The sequence below is a fragment of the Lichenostomus cassidix genome, chromosome Z (genome assembly GCF_008360975.1).
Source record: "Lichenostomus cassidix isolate B80296 chromosome Z, HeHo_3.0, whole genome shotgun sequence".
NCBI lineage: Eukaryota > Metazoa > Chordata > Aves > Passeriformes > Meliphagidae > Lichenostomus > Lichenostomus cassidix.
Window position 1 is genome coordinate 47,786,105 of NC_139511.1, and position 18,165 is coordinate 47,804,269.

At 40.9% G+C, this 18,165-nt stretch overlaps 1 protein-coding gene across 1 annotated transcript in view; it reads right to left on the reverse strand.

The window, feature by feature from the left end:
* SLC1A1 (solute carrier family 1 member 1) overlaps positions 1 to 17,119 on the reverse strand; it is a 48,000-nt gene extending 30,881 nt beyond the window's left edge. Inside the window, exons 1-2 of the mRNA XM_085043121.1 lie at positions 16,914 to 17,119; positions 3,935 to 4,075 (exon numbers count right to left, since the gene is read on the reverse strand). Coding sequence (XP_084899247.1) covers positions 3,935 to 4,075; positions 16,914 to 17,004 — 232 coding nt within the window. The 5' untranslated portion in view covers positions 17,005 to 17,119. The remainder of the gene's footprint in view (positions 1 to 3,934; positions 4,076 to 16,913) is intronic.
* Positions 17,120 to 18,165: the final 1,046 nt, after the last annotated feature.

Consider the following 18,165-nt stretch of genomic DNA (forward strand, 5'->3'; position numbering starts at 1 on the left):
TCTTCTGCAGACTGAACAAGCTTGTGAATTTGCTGCAGGAACACTCAGCTCCAGCATCACTCATTGATAAATGTTAAACACTACTGGCCCCAGTACCGAACCCTGGGGTACATCACTACTGACTTGTCTCCAACCAGACTTGCTGGTGATGACAACCTTCTGGGTCTGCCCATTCAGACAGGTTTCAATTTGCCTCACTGTGCAATTATCTAACCTATATTTTATCAGTTGTTCTGGGGGCATGTTATGGGAGACAGTGTCAAAACCTTATTAAAGTCAAGTTAGACTCCATGACCTCTTTGCAATTCTGAATTTTAGCACAAAGGTAAAATTCACACTTTCAAAAATTACTGTAAAGAAGAGAACAAGGAGGGGAATGAAAAATTTAAGTAAGATCCAGGATGTATATTCAGCTATGATTGTAAACAAGACAGCTCACTGTTTGCCTCACTGTTAGTGGCAAAGGCACATATTTCTGCATTTGGCTGTACCTTTTCTGGAATGAGACCCAAAAGTATTTTCCTCCAAAGAAACTTCATCATTATTGATTAAATGTAGGACGTGAAAGGAAAGCATCACAATTGGCATTCTGGCTGGTTGTCTTTTGTGGGACCAAGATGTGTTCTGAGGCTGTCCACCTCCTAGGAATATACATATTATGCAGACCCCTACAGGGCCTGTATCTGATCATCTCAGCTGGACCAGTGTATCTATTCCCATGATCAGGACTTGGGGTCCCAATATATGCGAAGTTACTGTAATAAAAGTAGCAACAACACTTTAGCTGGTCCTAAATGAGTGTCTATCTTGTTCACAAGTTAAGGGGATGCAATTAGCTCACCACAACAGAAAAACATTGTCATGTTACTGTGTCTTTGCTGCAGGTTAAGTGTGTGCACCAGAGACAATTGCAGTGGCTCATTTGGTACATAACTGTAATGAGACTGTGATGCTGGGTCCAAAGGCATCTAGGAAGGTTTGATGCCTTTTGTAAATGTATGTCATGTCAAAATACTAGATTTTGGTTACAGGTAACAGTTTTGTGGAAAAATCACCAAGACAAAACTGGGAGGAGTAGCTGGTGTATGAGATGGTTATATGGTCACTCAGACGTACCTGGATGGGCTGGAGAATTGTCTGATAGATATCACATGAAGTTCAGCAAGAAGAAATGCAAAGCTCTCCATCTGGGCAGGAATAATGCAAGGCACCTGTACATGCTGGAGGCTGACTGGCTGGAGAACAGCTGTGCAGAGAAGGACCTGAGGGTCCTGGCAGACAACAACCTGACCACGAGACAGTAAGATCTCATGGCAAAGGTGGCCAATAGCCTCCTGGGCAACACTACGACAAGCACTCTCAGCATGTGGAGGAGGTAATCTCTCTAAACACAGCACCTCTGGGGGGACACAGCTGGAATATTGGGTCTAGTTCTGGGTTCCCCAGTACAAGAAAGAGATGGACTTGAGACTGAGTCCAGTGAAGGGCCCCAACTGTGATGAGGGTATTTGAGCACCTCTCACACGAGGACAGCTGGGACAGCAGGGACTATTCAATCCAGAGAAGAGAATGCTCAGAGGGATCTTATTCATGCGTAGAAATTATTGACGGGTGGGAATGAGTACAGAGCCAGGCTCCTAGCAGCAGTGCCCAGAGACAAGACATGAGACAACAGTAAAAAATTAAAAACCCCATGAAATTTAACCTGAACAGGAAAACACTGCTCTAGCTGACCATGCTTGAGCACGGGCATCAGACTAGATGGTTTCAAGAGATCCCTTCCAACTTCAATCATTCTGTATGACTCTGTGTAAAAGAAGAAAAATTACTAGTACGCTTCCATACATACCATACACATACACAGGTTTACTTATTAAATTCAAATGCACATTTCTGATGCTTGGAAGGTTAACATACCCATTTTAAAAGAGGCAAAATATCTCATCAACATCCTGAGGATGGATGCAGGTGAATAGTGAAAACTATCATGCACAGACATGCTTGGTTCATTTGTTTACCATGCATTTCAGGATTACTTGCACACAGGCAATTAGTCCTTTTGTCTTCAGCAACTGCAAAGCCTTACGTACTCTATCAAAGTAGCTTCTGTTTTTTTATCAATCTTGTTTCCTTTTCCTTGCCTAAAAACCTAGCATAGAAGTGTAGAAAAAATATGCTCTTATTTTCTACGGAAATTGGATATGCCAAGGTCAGAAAAAGAGCATCTCATTCTCATCCCTCTATGTAACTGTAATGTGCAATCTGTAAAATCCAAGCTTGTGTTAGTAGTTACAAATGCAGTTTACCCATACTGGAATATTATACATTAAGTAAGAGCATGATATTTTTAACAGGATGATTCTTGTTTCCCCTTGCAAGTGCTGGACAAGAATACATTTAATAAATAATTCATTTAATGATTATTCTAATGACCTGATTTATTTCTGAAAACATAGACCCAACTTCACTACTAATAAAAGCTTGTACAAAAAAAGGAACATCTCAGTCTTATCTTGGCAGCTTTTCCTGGATCTGCTGTCACAGACTAAGGTTCTCCTCTCCTTTACACACCAATAACTGTTTCATCTCCCTTCATTCCTTTGGACACAACCCTTGACTATTTTGTGTCATCATTTCTCACTCTGCCTTTGGCAGCTTTCCATTCTAAATCTTGCAGCTCTTGACATTCTCCATTTCAATTCTAACACTAGGTTTCTGTCATTGTATATTACAGATATGCTCAAAAGGCCTTGACAGCTTCCCTTTAGAACTTTCTGTCATAGACTCATTTTGGGGTGCTACTGTGAAAGCAGTGATATTTTTGCCTATGAACTTTGAGGAGCTTAAAAGTTTGTGTTTAATATCCTATTCTTGAAAGAACCTTCATAACATGATCGAAATTCCCCTTTGATTTTCTTATCACACCATGCTCTCCTGTTCTCTAGTCAAATGTCTGATGCTTTTCATTAACATCTAACTAATCAACAAACAGCTGGACACAAATACGTTGTCAAAACAGAGGTTTTGTCGAGATGAAAAGGGGCAGTATAGTGATCAATGTGTCTTGATTCACTGCAGGAAGCTGAAAGAAAATAGTCACAATCCTTGTACCCTTAGCAAAGTCTTAAAGAATAAAGACAAGTTTGCTTGGCTTGACACTCGGTTCTGTCTCTTTGCTCTGGGCTTTTCTCCACCAAATCTTTCCTAATCTTTCCCGCTGGGTGAGCTGTTAGCAAATTCCAGCATGCACGGCCGGGCTCCAGCCAACAGCTTACTTGCTATTCCTAAAACATGGAAGCTTTGCTTTTCTTTCCATTACCCACTTCCCAGCCACAGTCTCCCTTTGCACTCGCTAGGTTCAAAGAAGTTCTCATTTTTGGGAAAGTACAAGTGGATTTATTTCCCCTTAATTTATTTCTGGCAGGTCAGCGAATTGAATGGATTCATAGAAGGATTTAGTGAATGCTAGAGCTCATGCAAGGTACCTCACGGAAGTTTGTTGAGACCAAGGAAGTGTAGGTCAGGAATGTCCTCTCTTTGTGACAGTGCTATGAGATCAGCTCTCCCTTGCTTGTGAAATGGTAACAAGATACTACTTACAACAGTTAATTCTGTACCTCAGAACATGCAGTTGCAGCTTTGGGCTTTGCAGTTTGCAACTGCTTAACCCACTCCTGAAAACAGGGAGAGAGAGATACAAGAATCTATAAACACGCAATGTTATTAGCTCACAGCTCTTTATAATGTAATAGATAGTAGTGCTAATCCTTCCAAATCCATTCTCATCCCATAAAGAGAAATTTAATCTAAAGGTATGAAATCTGTATTTCTCAGTATAGAGCTCCATCAAGTTGTTTTTAAGGGTTTTTCCTTTAGAAAGCAAGCTAACCCACAATTATAATCTCATCAGCTAACAGTACATTTCCAGTCATACCTGTGATCATACTTGATATAATTAATGGCAGAATGATGAGTTTGAGCATTCTCATCAGCAGTTCCCCAGGAAAGGCAAAGTAGAACTTATCCAAGTTAGACAGTTTGCCATATTCCCGTACCAGCACGCCAATTCCGATACCTAAAAGGGACATAAAAATGTGACATAAATTAGATGTAATTTATAGTACAGACATGAGGAAACAGGAGAAAAAATAGCAGAACAAAACCAGCAAGCAATAAACATATTTTCACAGCTATGGCAGAACTTCTAAAGCATATGAGACAAGAGATGTTTCGTTTTCTGATGACAAGCAAAGCAATAACACACGTAATTCTGAAGCTGCAGGATGTCTTTAGGTATGTCTTTGGAAAAATCCAATTATGTGCTCTGATTATCAGTACAGTCCAGTACTGACTTTTTACCTGCATTTGCTAGTTCTAAAAGACCCATAACTGGCATTAAAAAAATCAATACATAAACACTACCAAACACCAAAGAGAGATGGTGACACAAATACTTCAGATGATTTCTATTGGTGAAAATAAGCCTACCCAGCAGCACCACTTCCAGTAATTGCTGCTCTACATAATTAGAAAAGAATGTGACTGTAATCACTAAATTAATTTAATAACTTCCAGGAAATTGATCAACAAAAATACACTCCATATATTTCACCCTCATTCCACCACATAACCAACCTATGAATACCAGACTAACAATTCAATCAGTGATTGAGCCATGGTGCAAGGCACATTTATACTTCGTCTTATCTTCGGATTACATGAATCATCAGATAGTTCTCGCTTCTGAGACACATCACAGATAAGAGTTCTACCAAAAGAAAAAGAATGATAGGCCAAAAGACAAAAATCTTCAGTTTGACAGGCAATACCTTTATTTTCCATTCCAACATGAATTTCAAATTAAAATTATGGTTACAGGAAATGTGTTCATCAGTGTCTAGAAAGCATTAAAACTGTTGTTTCACACAGGAACTTCGTAATATTTCAGTTCTGAATAAACTGAACATCAAGAGATCCAATTTCTAACTGGATCCAATGAGAGAACAAGACAGAACTCTTTGTCATCAAAATCAAGCTAAATGAACATTAAGGCAGATTAAAAACCAAGTCTTTCCTGTTAACAGAGAGGGAAAATGAACAAGTAAACCTTCCAAGGAAATGAGCTGCTCTAATCAACCATTAAGATTTCTGATCGAGGTGTAATCTCTGCCAGTTAACACGGACAGTTAAAATTCCTTGGAGCAATCTCGAGTCTTAACAGCCTTGAAGATATTTGCTATATTATGCAAATGACCTTGATTAGTGAATGATAAGACACAATGATCTCTATTTCTAATCTACTGACTGAATTGGATGTGTTGAAAATACTTACTCTGCACTTTAAGATAAGCCCAAGCAAGACAGAATTCCACTTGTAAAATGGTTACATGATTTGAAACTGCCAAGACTTTGATCCTGACAGTATCAGAGTAAATGGCTGAATTTAACCATACAGGTAATTTCCTTCATGTCTTCAGAGAATTCACAGAACTTAGGGTAGACATTTGCTTAAATTGCAACAGGACTGAACTGCATGTTTATAGCCAGTTATAAAATGCCACTTAACATGGAGCAGGTGTGACTAGGACATATTCTAACCATCTGCCTGTCATGCTACGTGGTGACTGTCATATTTGACCAGATGAAATTCTGATCATTGTGTATTCAACAGGATTGCTAGCAGGTAGAAGTATTCACACTTGTTTTAATTCTTCAGGTTTCTGTTTTCCACTTTAGATTTCACTACAAAAGCTTCCTATATGATCTCAAAATTATAGCAGGGCTTCCTTATGCTTTTCCACCTATATATTTATACCTGTTTTGTGTTTGATTTTTTTGTGAGGATATTTTTTATCTAATGACAATAGCTGAGAATAGAGATCCTCATTCCAATGATCTCTTGAAATTACATTATTGGTCTCGATTCCTTGTTCATGCAATTTCTTTACCAGATAGTGCACTTGTGCAGCATGCCAAAAACTACAGTAAAATGCAGCTACCTTTTAACTGCAGTTCGCGTCCAGCATATGCTGCTTTAATATATCATAGGAATATAAGAAATTTTATTTTGTAACAGTAACAAGAGAAGCTTAGAAGTTTCGCAGAACATATTTGCTTTTGCACTGGAAATGGATGTATATAGAACTTTTTGGTCGTCATCTCAATAGCCAAGTTCAGCTTGGAAATTTCTTCTGGGAATTATAACACACAGAAAGAAGTGTGGTCCAGCATAAAAATATTTCACATGGCAATCACTACTATTAACACCCCATTGATTATGGCAACCCTAAGCATAGACAAAAGTCTTATAAAAATCTCAGTTTCTCTTGTCTGAACCCATATGAAACAACAGATGCCCTAACTCCTTGTTACTATTCTCCCACGTAGCACATTATGCTTTTTATAAGCTTGGTAACAGACACAAAATCCTTCAAAAAAAGGGTCTGTTTCACAGACTAAGCAAGGAGAGGGGTGAGGATAAGACTAACGAGAAGAAAAACAGGGTGGAAGAAAATCACTGAACATGAGCATACCAACTGAAATCCATTGGCACCTATCTTTCAGGGAGTCCCAAGAGTCCCAGCTTAAAAAGTTAGTGGTAATACATATTTCCTCTGTATAGGATGAGCCATTTTTTGTTGTTTTACCCAGAGAAAGGGGAGCACAGGGTGCTGCAAGGGGCTAGTTAGCACCTGCAACTAGCTCCACTGTATGTAGCACTAGACCCACCACATCTGCCAAGCCTGAGGCTTTACAGGACCTAGGGGCTGACAGCTCTGTGTAAAAAGGTGGCAGAACATGGCTGGCCTGTGTATGTATGTGCAGTATGTACACAACAGAAATTAGGTAAAATGGATCTTGGTAGATGATTATGTTGAGGTTTCTGTCTCCCTGCAAAGCTACTTCTGTGACATTTGGGTTATCTGGTGAACAGTAATTTATTTCAATCTGACCTTTATCTGGAGTGCCTCTTTCCCTATTGCTATTCCTTCTGAAATGTTTTCCAAGGAAAAAGGTAAATTATTTGTATGGGAACAATTACATGGCTACTACATTTTAGTTCAAGTACCTTGCTGCAGTTCATGACACAGATTTGGAAATGAGAAAAAAACTTTGATACATTCTGTTCAAAAAATTTGCATAATCTCTGGGCTCAATTACACTAGCACACATGGGGTGTGACAGATTGTCCTGCAGCTATTGTAAACTTGTAAAAGTAAGTGGGCTGCTCAGCAGCCCCCTAAGCAACCAAATGTGGAGACCATTTACAATTTTTCAGAAAGTGATAGGTAAACCCTGGAGCCTTTTTTGTACAACTATGTGAGGCCTTGAATCTTGTGAGATCTTGAATTTGAAAACTCGTAAACTCTGAGCACCTGAATCTGTTCAGGACATGCGGTATGACATTACTGCACTTTTTTGCATTACATCACCTTGTGGGTTAATTGCTCTTCAGAACCTAATTACATCCCAGGCAAGAAGATGGCATGATAGCATGCCCCTTTGCTTGCTTTACCTTCACAGGTAGAGCAACTCAATTTAGAAACAAATCAGCAAAGTCCATGCATAGACATGCCTGCTTCTGTTTTGTGCTGAAAGAGAATATAAAGCAGATGAAATTGGTATCTAACAAGTAGGACTCTCTAACGTTATTTGCACTCATGGATGAAAACACTGGTCTGAGATGCACAGTGTCAATTGGCAGGGAATTCTCCATCAGTGTGCACGACACCAAAAAAAAAGCAAATCACCTTCAAATCCCACAGACTTCATTATGTGAATGACCCTCAGGAATGAATCATAAAGACAATGTGAAAAGGAATCCAGCATATATTTTCGCAGAACTAATAATCTGTTTTGCAAAATTATCTGTTCTGAAGTACATGCAGCTCTCTGAAAGCAAAAACCGTGGTATTTATTCCTCCTGCTTTCTTAAAATTCCGTAGTATGGAAACTCCTTTTCACTGAAGCAGAGTTAGTGACCTTGGTTGATGCTGACAGACAGTGTGGGAATTATAGGAATTTTGTTTTGACACAGCACTGAATGAAGAAAAAATGTCACATGGTTCAAACCTCTTATTAAGTGTACTGTAGCAACATCTATTGTGCTATTAAATAAGTGATTAGGCTCTTCATAATTTCACATGATATGCTGCACACATGGGACAGACTAAAACACACTACTTCTATCATTATATGTGGGTCTTAATTGTATTAACTTCACAGCAGACGATTCATGGAACTGAAAAGGCTAGCAAAGAAAGTTCACTGACTTGATTTCAAACACAATACAAAACACCCAGTACAAACATGTCAAATTGCTGCATAGGCAGGCAGGACTTGTACAGTCTGATACATTCTGAGTCATTTAATAGTATTTTATAAATCAATTTTGTCTCTGCTCTCTCCAGAGAATTTCTGTTACCACTAGCTGTCTACTAGCTGCAAAGAAACACAGTGCGAACTATAAAACATTAAAAGAGAGGGTTTAGAAAATATTACTAATACTTAAAAATGTATTATTTCAGCTCTTTGTATTATTTTTAATACTTTCTAATGTTATACATTTTACTGTTTTACACTCTACTTGACAATGTACCTTCCAATAGGCATACAGATGTTGACTGAAAAAAAAAGCTTCTTAGAAAACTGCAGAAAACCACTAAGGTATAGAGTCTTGGGGTATAATTACATAGTAACTGATCTTAACTCTGCTTGCTTGTGTTAGCCAGACTACCAGCTTGCTTACAAAAACATGTGAAGAAAAGTTCTCTCAGAAATCTTCCAGAAGAAAGTTCCCATATCAGTTCTTGGTCTACTGAAGAATATTTAGTAGCAATGTGTAAGAGAAGCAGCGCTCGTTCCACTGCCACAGTGAGACCCCTTGATGCTCTCTGATTACCCTGAGGGTGCAGAGGTTGTAAATTCCTTCACACAAGTAACACACTGTCATCTGACTGTAGTGTGAGGAAAGTTCAGGTAGACAGTGACTCCCTGTGATGGACCTTCAGGAATGCAGGAAAGGTAGAGTGCTGGCCAGAGGGGGAAAAACCACCTTCTCCAGTGTGGGTATACTCCCTTTGCTCACAGTAGGTGTGAAGGCTACTGCAAACAGCAAATGCACGTAAGTTCTACTACTTTCTGTGCCACGAGAGCCTAGAACAGGGCAAATAACATAGGGCAGCCTGTAGCTCACCAATAACACAGAGCAGCCTCTCTGCTATGCAGCCCTGCACAAGGCACATCTCACCCTTAGTCAGATCAAGGGCAGTCAGTTCACTCTGCCAGGAAAAGAGAAATAGTGGCTATTTTCTTGTGGCTATGTGTGACCACAGCTCTGCTAAATGCTGAACCAGTGCTCCCTCCCAACATGCAGAGGGCTAACCAGTTTGATTATTTAACAATGTCTCCTATCACACTCTTGCTTTCCTTCCATTTATCCGGACAGTAGATGAATTTCACCTGTACATATCTTCCAAATATTTTCCATGTGCAGACGCAACGTCTTCGTGAGAAAGCCAAGAAAAAAAAAAAACTGTTGAAGGAAAAAGAAAAACCTTACAAATGTGCTTCATCTAGCTAGAACTGTTGTACAGAACATACCACTGTAAAAATAAACTAAGCTGTACCAGACACAAGTTGTTTCTTTCACAGTTTTTCAACAAACTTCTCGACATACTATGTTTGTGGAGTACTGTCCTTACAACCTTAACATCACAAATAGCACATTGTTAAGATATGTCATAAATTAAACAATCTGGGCAAAATGACAGCTCTTTCCCAGCAGCTATGCGACCTATATTTCTTCATGAATTTGGATGTGTTGTGGTGAAGGCACCTGTTCTGTTGGGAAATACTGTGTGAAACTCATTAAAGTTTCAGGAAAAGCAAATTCAATGTAGAACACACACAAAAGAGGACTGCAGAATAATTAAAAGAATGCAGATCCTGCTTTTTGAAAGGAGATTGAAGAGCTTGGTTTGTCCACCAGGGATGAGTGAAGTGGAAATATAGAAAATGGCTGAATACTAGCAATTGAGCAATATTTTAATTATTGGATGCACAATGAAACTGAATACATTTATTTTGGAAATTGCAAGGCTTTCAACCATCGGATTGATGAGTATAGCTTGTAGGAGGATATACAGCACCAAACACCCTATCCAGCTTTAAGATGGAGCATGATATGTAACAGAATTTTATCTACAATGGTGTAACCTGAAGCAGCAGAGGCTAGATATGATAACCTAGGGGTAATCCTTCTATCGTGTATTCCTGTGTTTTACAGTAAAATTGAAAGGTAACCTGACAACAGCAACTTGTTCTTCTGTTGGTCACCTTCCTTATGACCCTTTTCTGATGTCACTTCTAAAACCTTTACCCTTCTTCTTCATCTCAACTACCTATGACATGTGAGCCTTCTTTAACAATGCAGTCAGTCAGAAAAGTATAGGTCTCCAAATCCACTACATTTTATAAAGCAGTGTTTCATTTGGACCCCTTTGCTCAGTCATTTCAGACACTCACGTTCCCCACTTGTTGGATCTACTGCTCTGCTTATGTAGCCTAACACTCCACAGCACCATTGGCACCATTACAATGCCACACACAAAAAATTAAGAATTTCTCACCCTTTTGTGCAAAAGCCCACTGATTTTCTGTTCTCTTTCCACAATATTTGCTTGCTATCCCAAAGCCATATAAGCACCTTTGTATGTCGTGGACACCCCAAGAAATATTAGCTCAATAGAGTACATGATGAAAAATGCAGCTTCATTAAAGACCCCTAAAATATATAAGAAACAAAATGGTTGGCAATGGTATAAGAAAGATGAAAGGCTAGAAACTGGAAATATCTGCCAGATTCTGACCCTTGTTACAGCTTCTTTGATGAAAGAAAAGGACAGTAAACAGGACATGCTGTTCTAGCTCTCCCCTTGCTGGAAGAGCAATGGAATGATTGTGACTGAGATAAGCAGCTGGAAAGGCAATTTAGTGGACAGTAAAGATAGACAGTAACAAGAAGAAACATTGTTATCCTAAAACCAATGAAGACATCAAAGCATTGAGAAATCAGATATGTGACCTACAAAATTAGCTTATATTAAGCAAGACCAGGTTGCTCGCCATTCCAAAAGCATGAAAGGACAACAAATTTAGAATACTAACTCCAATACAGACCTGATCTTCAGATGTGATACAGATGTTATCTTACAGCACAAGATGATGTTGTGGGACTGTAAGTACAAATGCCTTGCACAAATCCTATGAGGCTTTTGTGGAAAAAAAAATATTAAAGATTTCCGAACAGTGAAATTATTGTTTGTGAGTAGTCTCAACCTGAACGTTATCTTTTTTTTTTTTGGGTATATAAGATGAAAGTGTCTTTATGCTTTGCTTCTAAAATGTAAATATAAAAGAAAAAAAAATTTGTAATTACATTGTTGTATTTTCCCTTAAATAATAACGGAAAAATGAATACAGTAAATATTTTGCTGGTGTTAGTAATGGTGTTATTTCTTCAAATGCAAAAAAAAAATATTGGTAGACTTTGGTAGTCTGGGGACTTTGTAGAGTGTAAACTGACATTAGGTTCACCCTTTCCAAAGCTCCTTTTATTAAAAATTCAGCTGTAGTGATAGTTTCACTTCACTCACGTAAAGCGAAACCCAGAGTTTGTGTTAAAACAAATAATGAAACAGGAAAACTTTATATGACGGAAGAAGAAATAAAAGATGGGTTTCTTTTCTTCAAAACAGTTCAAGACCAAAAGAGGATCATGCTTAACTTCAATTACATTTGAATTCTTTCACTGTCTGACTTTCTGGCTCAGAGCATTTTTGATTCTCAATAGCATGTGAAACTCTCAGATGAAATTATTAATCATTCTGCATTTTACATTCGTTTTTAAAAATTAAATTGATGTTTTCTCAGAATTGCTGTGTTTCATACATTTCTGAAGAGATCACATCCTTTATCAAACTGTAGGCAAGTGTTACAGAGAAACACAGATGTAAGACCCATCACTGTCTAGAGAGGCATAAAAATTTGTAAGTATCATCTATGCTGTTCTGAGGCACACCAGGAAGAAAACAATCTTCTGTTAAATTTCCATGCTACCACAGTTGATTCAAGATGTCTGGTCTTCATTTGGTATGAGTTCCAAAATAACAAAATGCTATGCTTCAGAATCCCAGAAAGGAATCAAATGCTTGGTTTACAACCATACTTGTAAGAAAAAAAGTAATAATTCTTTCATTTTATTAAATTCCCCTTAACTTCTTTCCTGCTGTTTTTGCTAGTGTATTTAAAGAAACTATTAATCTAGTTCATTGTTTGGCACCTAACTACTGTGCTGTGCAAGCAGCAAGAAATGGTACTGAAGACAGCCTAAACTAAGCCAATAGGCCACTTTATGATAGGGTACAAGAAGAGGGAAATGGAAAATGGTCAAACCTTACTTCATATAAAGAACAGGCTTTTGATTGGTAAATTATATTTGCCAGAAAGAGAAAGCAACTTACTGTGAAAAAGACTTTATAGGTCTATGGGATTAAGAGGCTGCAGACTACATTTGAGAAAGAAACTCAGAAATATGGTGAGCTGGATTCAGGGTGGCCTTCTGCATAGGGAAAGGCCACCAACAGTAATATGTTACTAATTCTTCTATTGTTGTGTTCACCTATGAGACATTCTTTCTTGCGAGAATGCACTGGTGGGCTTCCAGTAATGCAGAACTACTGCTTTTACAACCAACTGCCAAATCCCCTCTTGTCTGATTACAGAGGGAGCACAGCCTTTCTTTTAGCAGGTGTGAATGCACCTGACTTGTCTAGAAACCAAGAAATATTCTTATACTGAGATAATACTAGTTAATATTATAATATAAAAGAATACCTCCATTAATATTAAAGAGAAAAAAATTGCATCTAAACTGCTAGAGGAATATCACAAAACATAAACCAGAAGCTTCAGTGGCTGCTGCACTTATCAAATCCTGGCAAATAATTACAGTCACAACATTCAAAGTTTCTGCAGTGCCGGTGCTACAACAGGAACTATGCATATTTTAATTTATTCTCAAATGCGGAGAGAAAAGGAGGTCTGATGCCAGTACAAATCTTTCAACAATGGAACTGCACAAGCAAAGTGTCTGATCCTGCAGAGACTGAATAAATTCACTTCAGAGGTGGAAAAGTCAGGTATTTAGGCATGCTCCAGCCTTTATACCTGACCCCTGCCCTCCCTTAGTGACTCCATTCCTGCCTCAGACCACGTCTCGCTGCAGCTCGCGTTTTGCGCGTTCTCCGGCCGCCCGGTCCCGGCTCTCTGAGCCACCTCGGACAGCTCCCGCCGCCCCTGCGCTGCCCAGCCCGGCTCCCGGGCCGGCACCAAGGTCCCTTTCTCGTCATGTCTGAGGTGTGCAGCGTGAGGACCGCGTACACGGTACATGTGTGAAGAGGAGAACGATGGAGGAAGGTAATGGCAGAGCACAAAAGTGTTTATCGCTGCCTCACACTGAGACTGCACTGGCACACCTCTGAGGGACGTGATCTACTGTGGGCTGAAGAAAGGATGCTTGCCATTCACAATCTCCCGTGCCATTAGCTTCCTTCATCTGTATCAATCTAAATATTGCATTTCTCACACTTCCTCATGAATACCGGAACAATCTAAGTGTCCCACACAAGTGCTGTCGAGAAAAGCCCATTTCAGAGTCAAAGACTCAGAGGTATCTGAAGTTCTGAATCTGTTTAGGAAGTGAATTAATTCAGTGATTAAAACAAAATGTATTTGTACTCTGCAAGTTTAGGTGAACCGAATCCCTCAGAATAATGTTTCCCAGACACAGAATTGCTACCAAAAAAAAAAAAAAAAAAAAAAGTTTAATAGATTTCAAGATTACAAGTATAAAAAAAATTGCAACTTACTAGTGTATAATTTCTGAGAATGTAAAATGATCTCTGCTCTAGGACAGCATGCTACTGCAACTCAGTGCCTCAGACCATATGTACGCAAATCACCTACACTTTAATTTCCACTGTAAGAAAAAGGTGTTCTGCTGAAGAACTGCCCAATATTACAAACTGTCAGGCTGTGACAGACTAATGAGCAAGTATTTACACATAATCAGCCTTTTACTTTCATGACTGGCTTGTCCGTGTTGCAGCAATGACCTTTTGGAGACAAAGTGATGACAAAAAAGAAATGCTCTACAAGAAACCTGTGAAGTGTGACTTAAACTCTCTGTATGCAATTGCCCTTTGGACACCTATTTCAGGGTGAGTAAATTTTAGGGATATTTCTGGTTTATTTTGCCTTGATTGTATAATCTGGAAACAATGTAACTTTTTATATGAAAGGCTGTAGAAGCACATGAAGCAAATTGACTTTTAAACTGCTTTTGTTAGCTCAGTTGCTTTGGGGTCTGTAGGGTCAGCAGAGTAAAAACATGCAAGATACACCTTCTTCTGCAGGTATTTGCATGAGGCTGCTGCTCTCCTGGCTACAGATCACTTCACATCAGCCTGGTGGTCTGAAATGGACTCTCTACTAAATCAAGGAAAAGAACTACTTGAGCCTCGAGTTTTGTTTTCTCTTTTTTTTGGTGTGGAAACATTCAGCTGTTTCCACCCAAAAGCCATGACACTTGAGGTATCCTGTGTACAGATTTTAAATTATAATCCCCTTGCCATAAAAGAAATTAAAATGTTTTTGAAAATGGAAAGGACAGGCAAAGGGTTGAATGCTTAAAATATAATGTAATAACTACTCTTGAAGAAAGAAGTGTTTGGAATTCTGATGGGTTTCTGTCTATTTCTCTCTTGTCAGAGACACACACAAGTGTTCAGGAAAACTTTTCAGCTTAGGAGGGTACTAGCAAAGATAAGCACATTTCAACTGGATGTTGAACATGGCTCTGATAATGATGTGCAAAAATCATTATTCCCTATGATAGTCTAGGAATATCAGGTACTTTGCAGCACAGCTGAACAACTTTCACAGCATATTTTCACAGCCTGCTCCATTTAATACTTCCACTCCTCCCTCATCATATATTTTTGAAAAGCCCATTTTCTTATTTCAGAGTTATGTGCAACTCTTCTGCTCATAATTGCTAAATTCTTAGTCCAATCTAACTAGATTAACAAACTTCAGAGTAATTTCCCAGGGTATATTAAAAAAGAATAAATACATAAATTTGATTATGAAGGGTTTGTGGACTCTAGGCATATTACAATCTTCCCTCAAGCTGTAGTAAAACAATAATATATCATTCAACTTCATCTTTGCAAAGGGTTTCCCTGTTCTTCCTGTGTGCTCCCCTGAGTTCTGGACTGTTAATTACAGTGTAGCAGACAGAGAAGTCTGAGTGCACAGGAGGTGTTGGGAGCCTGTCCTTCTCTCACTGAGAATTCCCACTGGGTATTAGGGGAATTGGGGTCAATTGTGCTCACAGCTCCTGCATACACTGTGGCTCTAAAAGAAATTTAATTTCAGAATTTTCCACCTGTAGAATAACATCACACTCTTAATTTCTAACCACAATCATTGAAGATAATGAGAGGGGAATATTTCTTAGCCGCTTCTGTAAATGGGAAGTAAGTATGTCAACTCATAGAAGAGTACCTGACAAGAGTATGTGAAAAAGCAATTGTACACATGCAAACACAGACACATATACACTCCTCCAGTTACACAATCAGATTTTCAAAGCAAGGCCCTTAGTATTTGGTATGCGAAACTCACAAAAATATTTCCTTTTATGAATGAGACAAGAAAAATCCAGAGATCTTTCACATACTGAATGCACTGACGAAAACACACACGCATATGTAAGCACAGTTCTGATCACATCTTGTAAATAACTGGGTGGAATTCCAAAATAATACTTCTCTTCTGAACAAATTTGTACTGAAACAGGTATGGTCCGGCCAAAGTTCAAATTAGCAGAAGAGTCATCTGAAAGAGACCCATCATGCGGCAAGCAGATGTTTAAAGCAGCACTTCTCCACAAGAGAAACAATGTGAATGAGGTTCTCCAAATAATCACCAGAAGAAAATGAAATTAGGTGTACGACTAGGGCCAAAATGGAAAAGCCTCTTTGTCCAAGTAACTTGATACATTTTCTTTGCCCTCTTTGCCCACCTATCCTTAGTAAGATGGTGTTCAACATGTTTCCCCTTCAGAAACTTGTTGACACAGAGGGAAGAAATCCTCCTATCTTTAAAATAATGCCCCTGAAAACGCCTCTGAGAGCTGGGTGGCATTGCCAAACTCTTCCAGTCGCACCACTCGCTTGGGCCACCAGAAGCTCCACGAAGCCACCTCCGGCTCTGCAGCCTCTCTCGGCGGGGCTGCCACCGGCAGACCCGCAGCAGGCGAGGCGCCGCGTTCCCCCAGGAGCTGCAGAGGCCGCCCGGGCACAGCCTGCGCGGGGACCCGCAGCACGGAGGGCTCACAGCCCCCGGCGCCCGTGCGCCTTCTCCCCACGGCGGCTCAGCGCGCCGATCCCCGACCTTTGCCACACGGGCCGGCGGGACGCGCGGAGGGGCCGGCCCGGCCAGGAGGGCCCCGCCACCGGCCCGGCCGCCCGCGCTGCGAGCGCCGTGTGCCCCCGCGCCCGGCCCCGATCTCGCCCGGCCCCGCGGCACCGCCACACTGCGGGGCTGCCCCCGCGACCGCGGCGATGCTGGGCAAGAACGGCCGGCCGCCCTCGCCCGCCTTTCGGGTGGGTCGCTAGCATCGCCCCTCGCCGCCCAGCCCGGCCCCACGGCCGCGCAGCGCCCCTCGCCCCGCCGCGGGCTCCGGTCCGGCGCCCCGCCACCCTGCGCCGGGCAAGGCCGAACCGTGCCGGCAAGGCCGGGCGGGGGGCGGCGGCGCCGCGCTGCCTGCCTGCCCCCGCGCTCACCCGCCAGCACGGCGGCCACCGTGCTCAGCAGCAGCCAGTTCCTCCTCCAGAAGCCCGGGCAGAACAATCCCTTCTTGATCGCCTTCGCCATGGCGGGGGTCGGCGGGGCTGGCGCGGTGCGCGCCGCGGGGATCCGTGCCGAGCCGAGCCGAGCCGATGCGGACCGCCTGCGTGCGCTCCGCGGGGCTGCGCGCTTACCGCGGGGAGGCGGAGACGTTGCGCTTCACCTGGCAACCGGAGAGCCCGGCCCCCGCCCGCCCCTCGCTCGGCCGGCCCACCTGCCGGCCCGCACACCCTGCTCCTGCCGGGAGCATTGGGGCTCCAGGTACACAAACGGCTGGGAAGATTTGCCCCCGGCTTTCATCCTGGTAGGCTTAAATACCAAAACAGCAAACGCGTTCATTTCTCTGTGCTACTCCTTGGCAATGGTCTTCTCCTTCCCCGCCGTTTGATTGATTAAGGTATATATAACATTAGGATCCAATTCCCTGTGGTGCTATGGTTTTCAGTATGTTTATAAACGTGTTGATTTTGATTAACAAACCCGTAGCTCAATGGTAAATGCAACAAACAAACAAAACCCAACCAAAACGTGCCATTTTCTTGCTGAGTGGCATGAAGGAGAGCACAGAATGGAAGTTTAATTTATCTTATTTACTTGTACTTGATATCATCCATTTTGAAACATACACTAGTGAGGTTTGCCTGATACATACACTAGTGAGGTTCTGTCTGTAGCAACTGGGTAACTAAGGCCTGGAGGAGATCTGCAAAAACTGCAGTTGAAACCTTGTCACTTTTGCCTTTCACATGAATCTGCCTGTTCTGTGTGACAGCTTGGGGAAAGAGACAAGTATGTACCTTGCTGAGTCAGAAATGAGCACTGAAATCCACCTGGATGAGAAGCAAGAGCTGTCATCAATCTCAAGTGTTAAAACCTGGACCTAGCTGCATAAATTCATATAGAGACACCAAAAAAAGTGTCCTTATTTTTCAGACGTGTAGAGCAACTGCAGTAATTTGTCTGTATCTGTCAGCATCAGGAGAATTCAATTAAAAAAAATAAGAGGAAGTCTAGTGGTGGAAAGGAAGCAGAAGAGTATCATATTAGTTTAATTAAATCATAAAAGGTTTCAGACCACTTAAAAGGAAGGCTGGCATATTACCACATTACAAGCCATAGCAAATCAGAAAAACATAATTAATGCAAAGAAATAGTAAGAAACACAATGACTATGCTTAGACTTTGGTA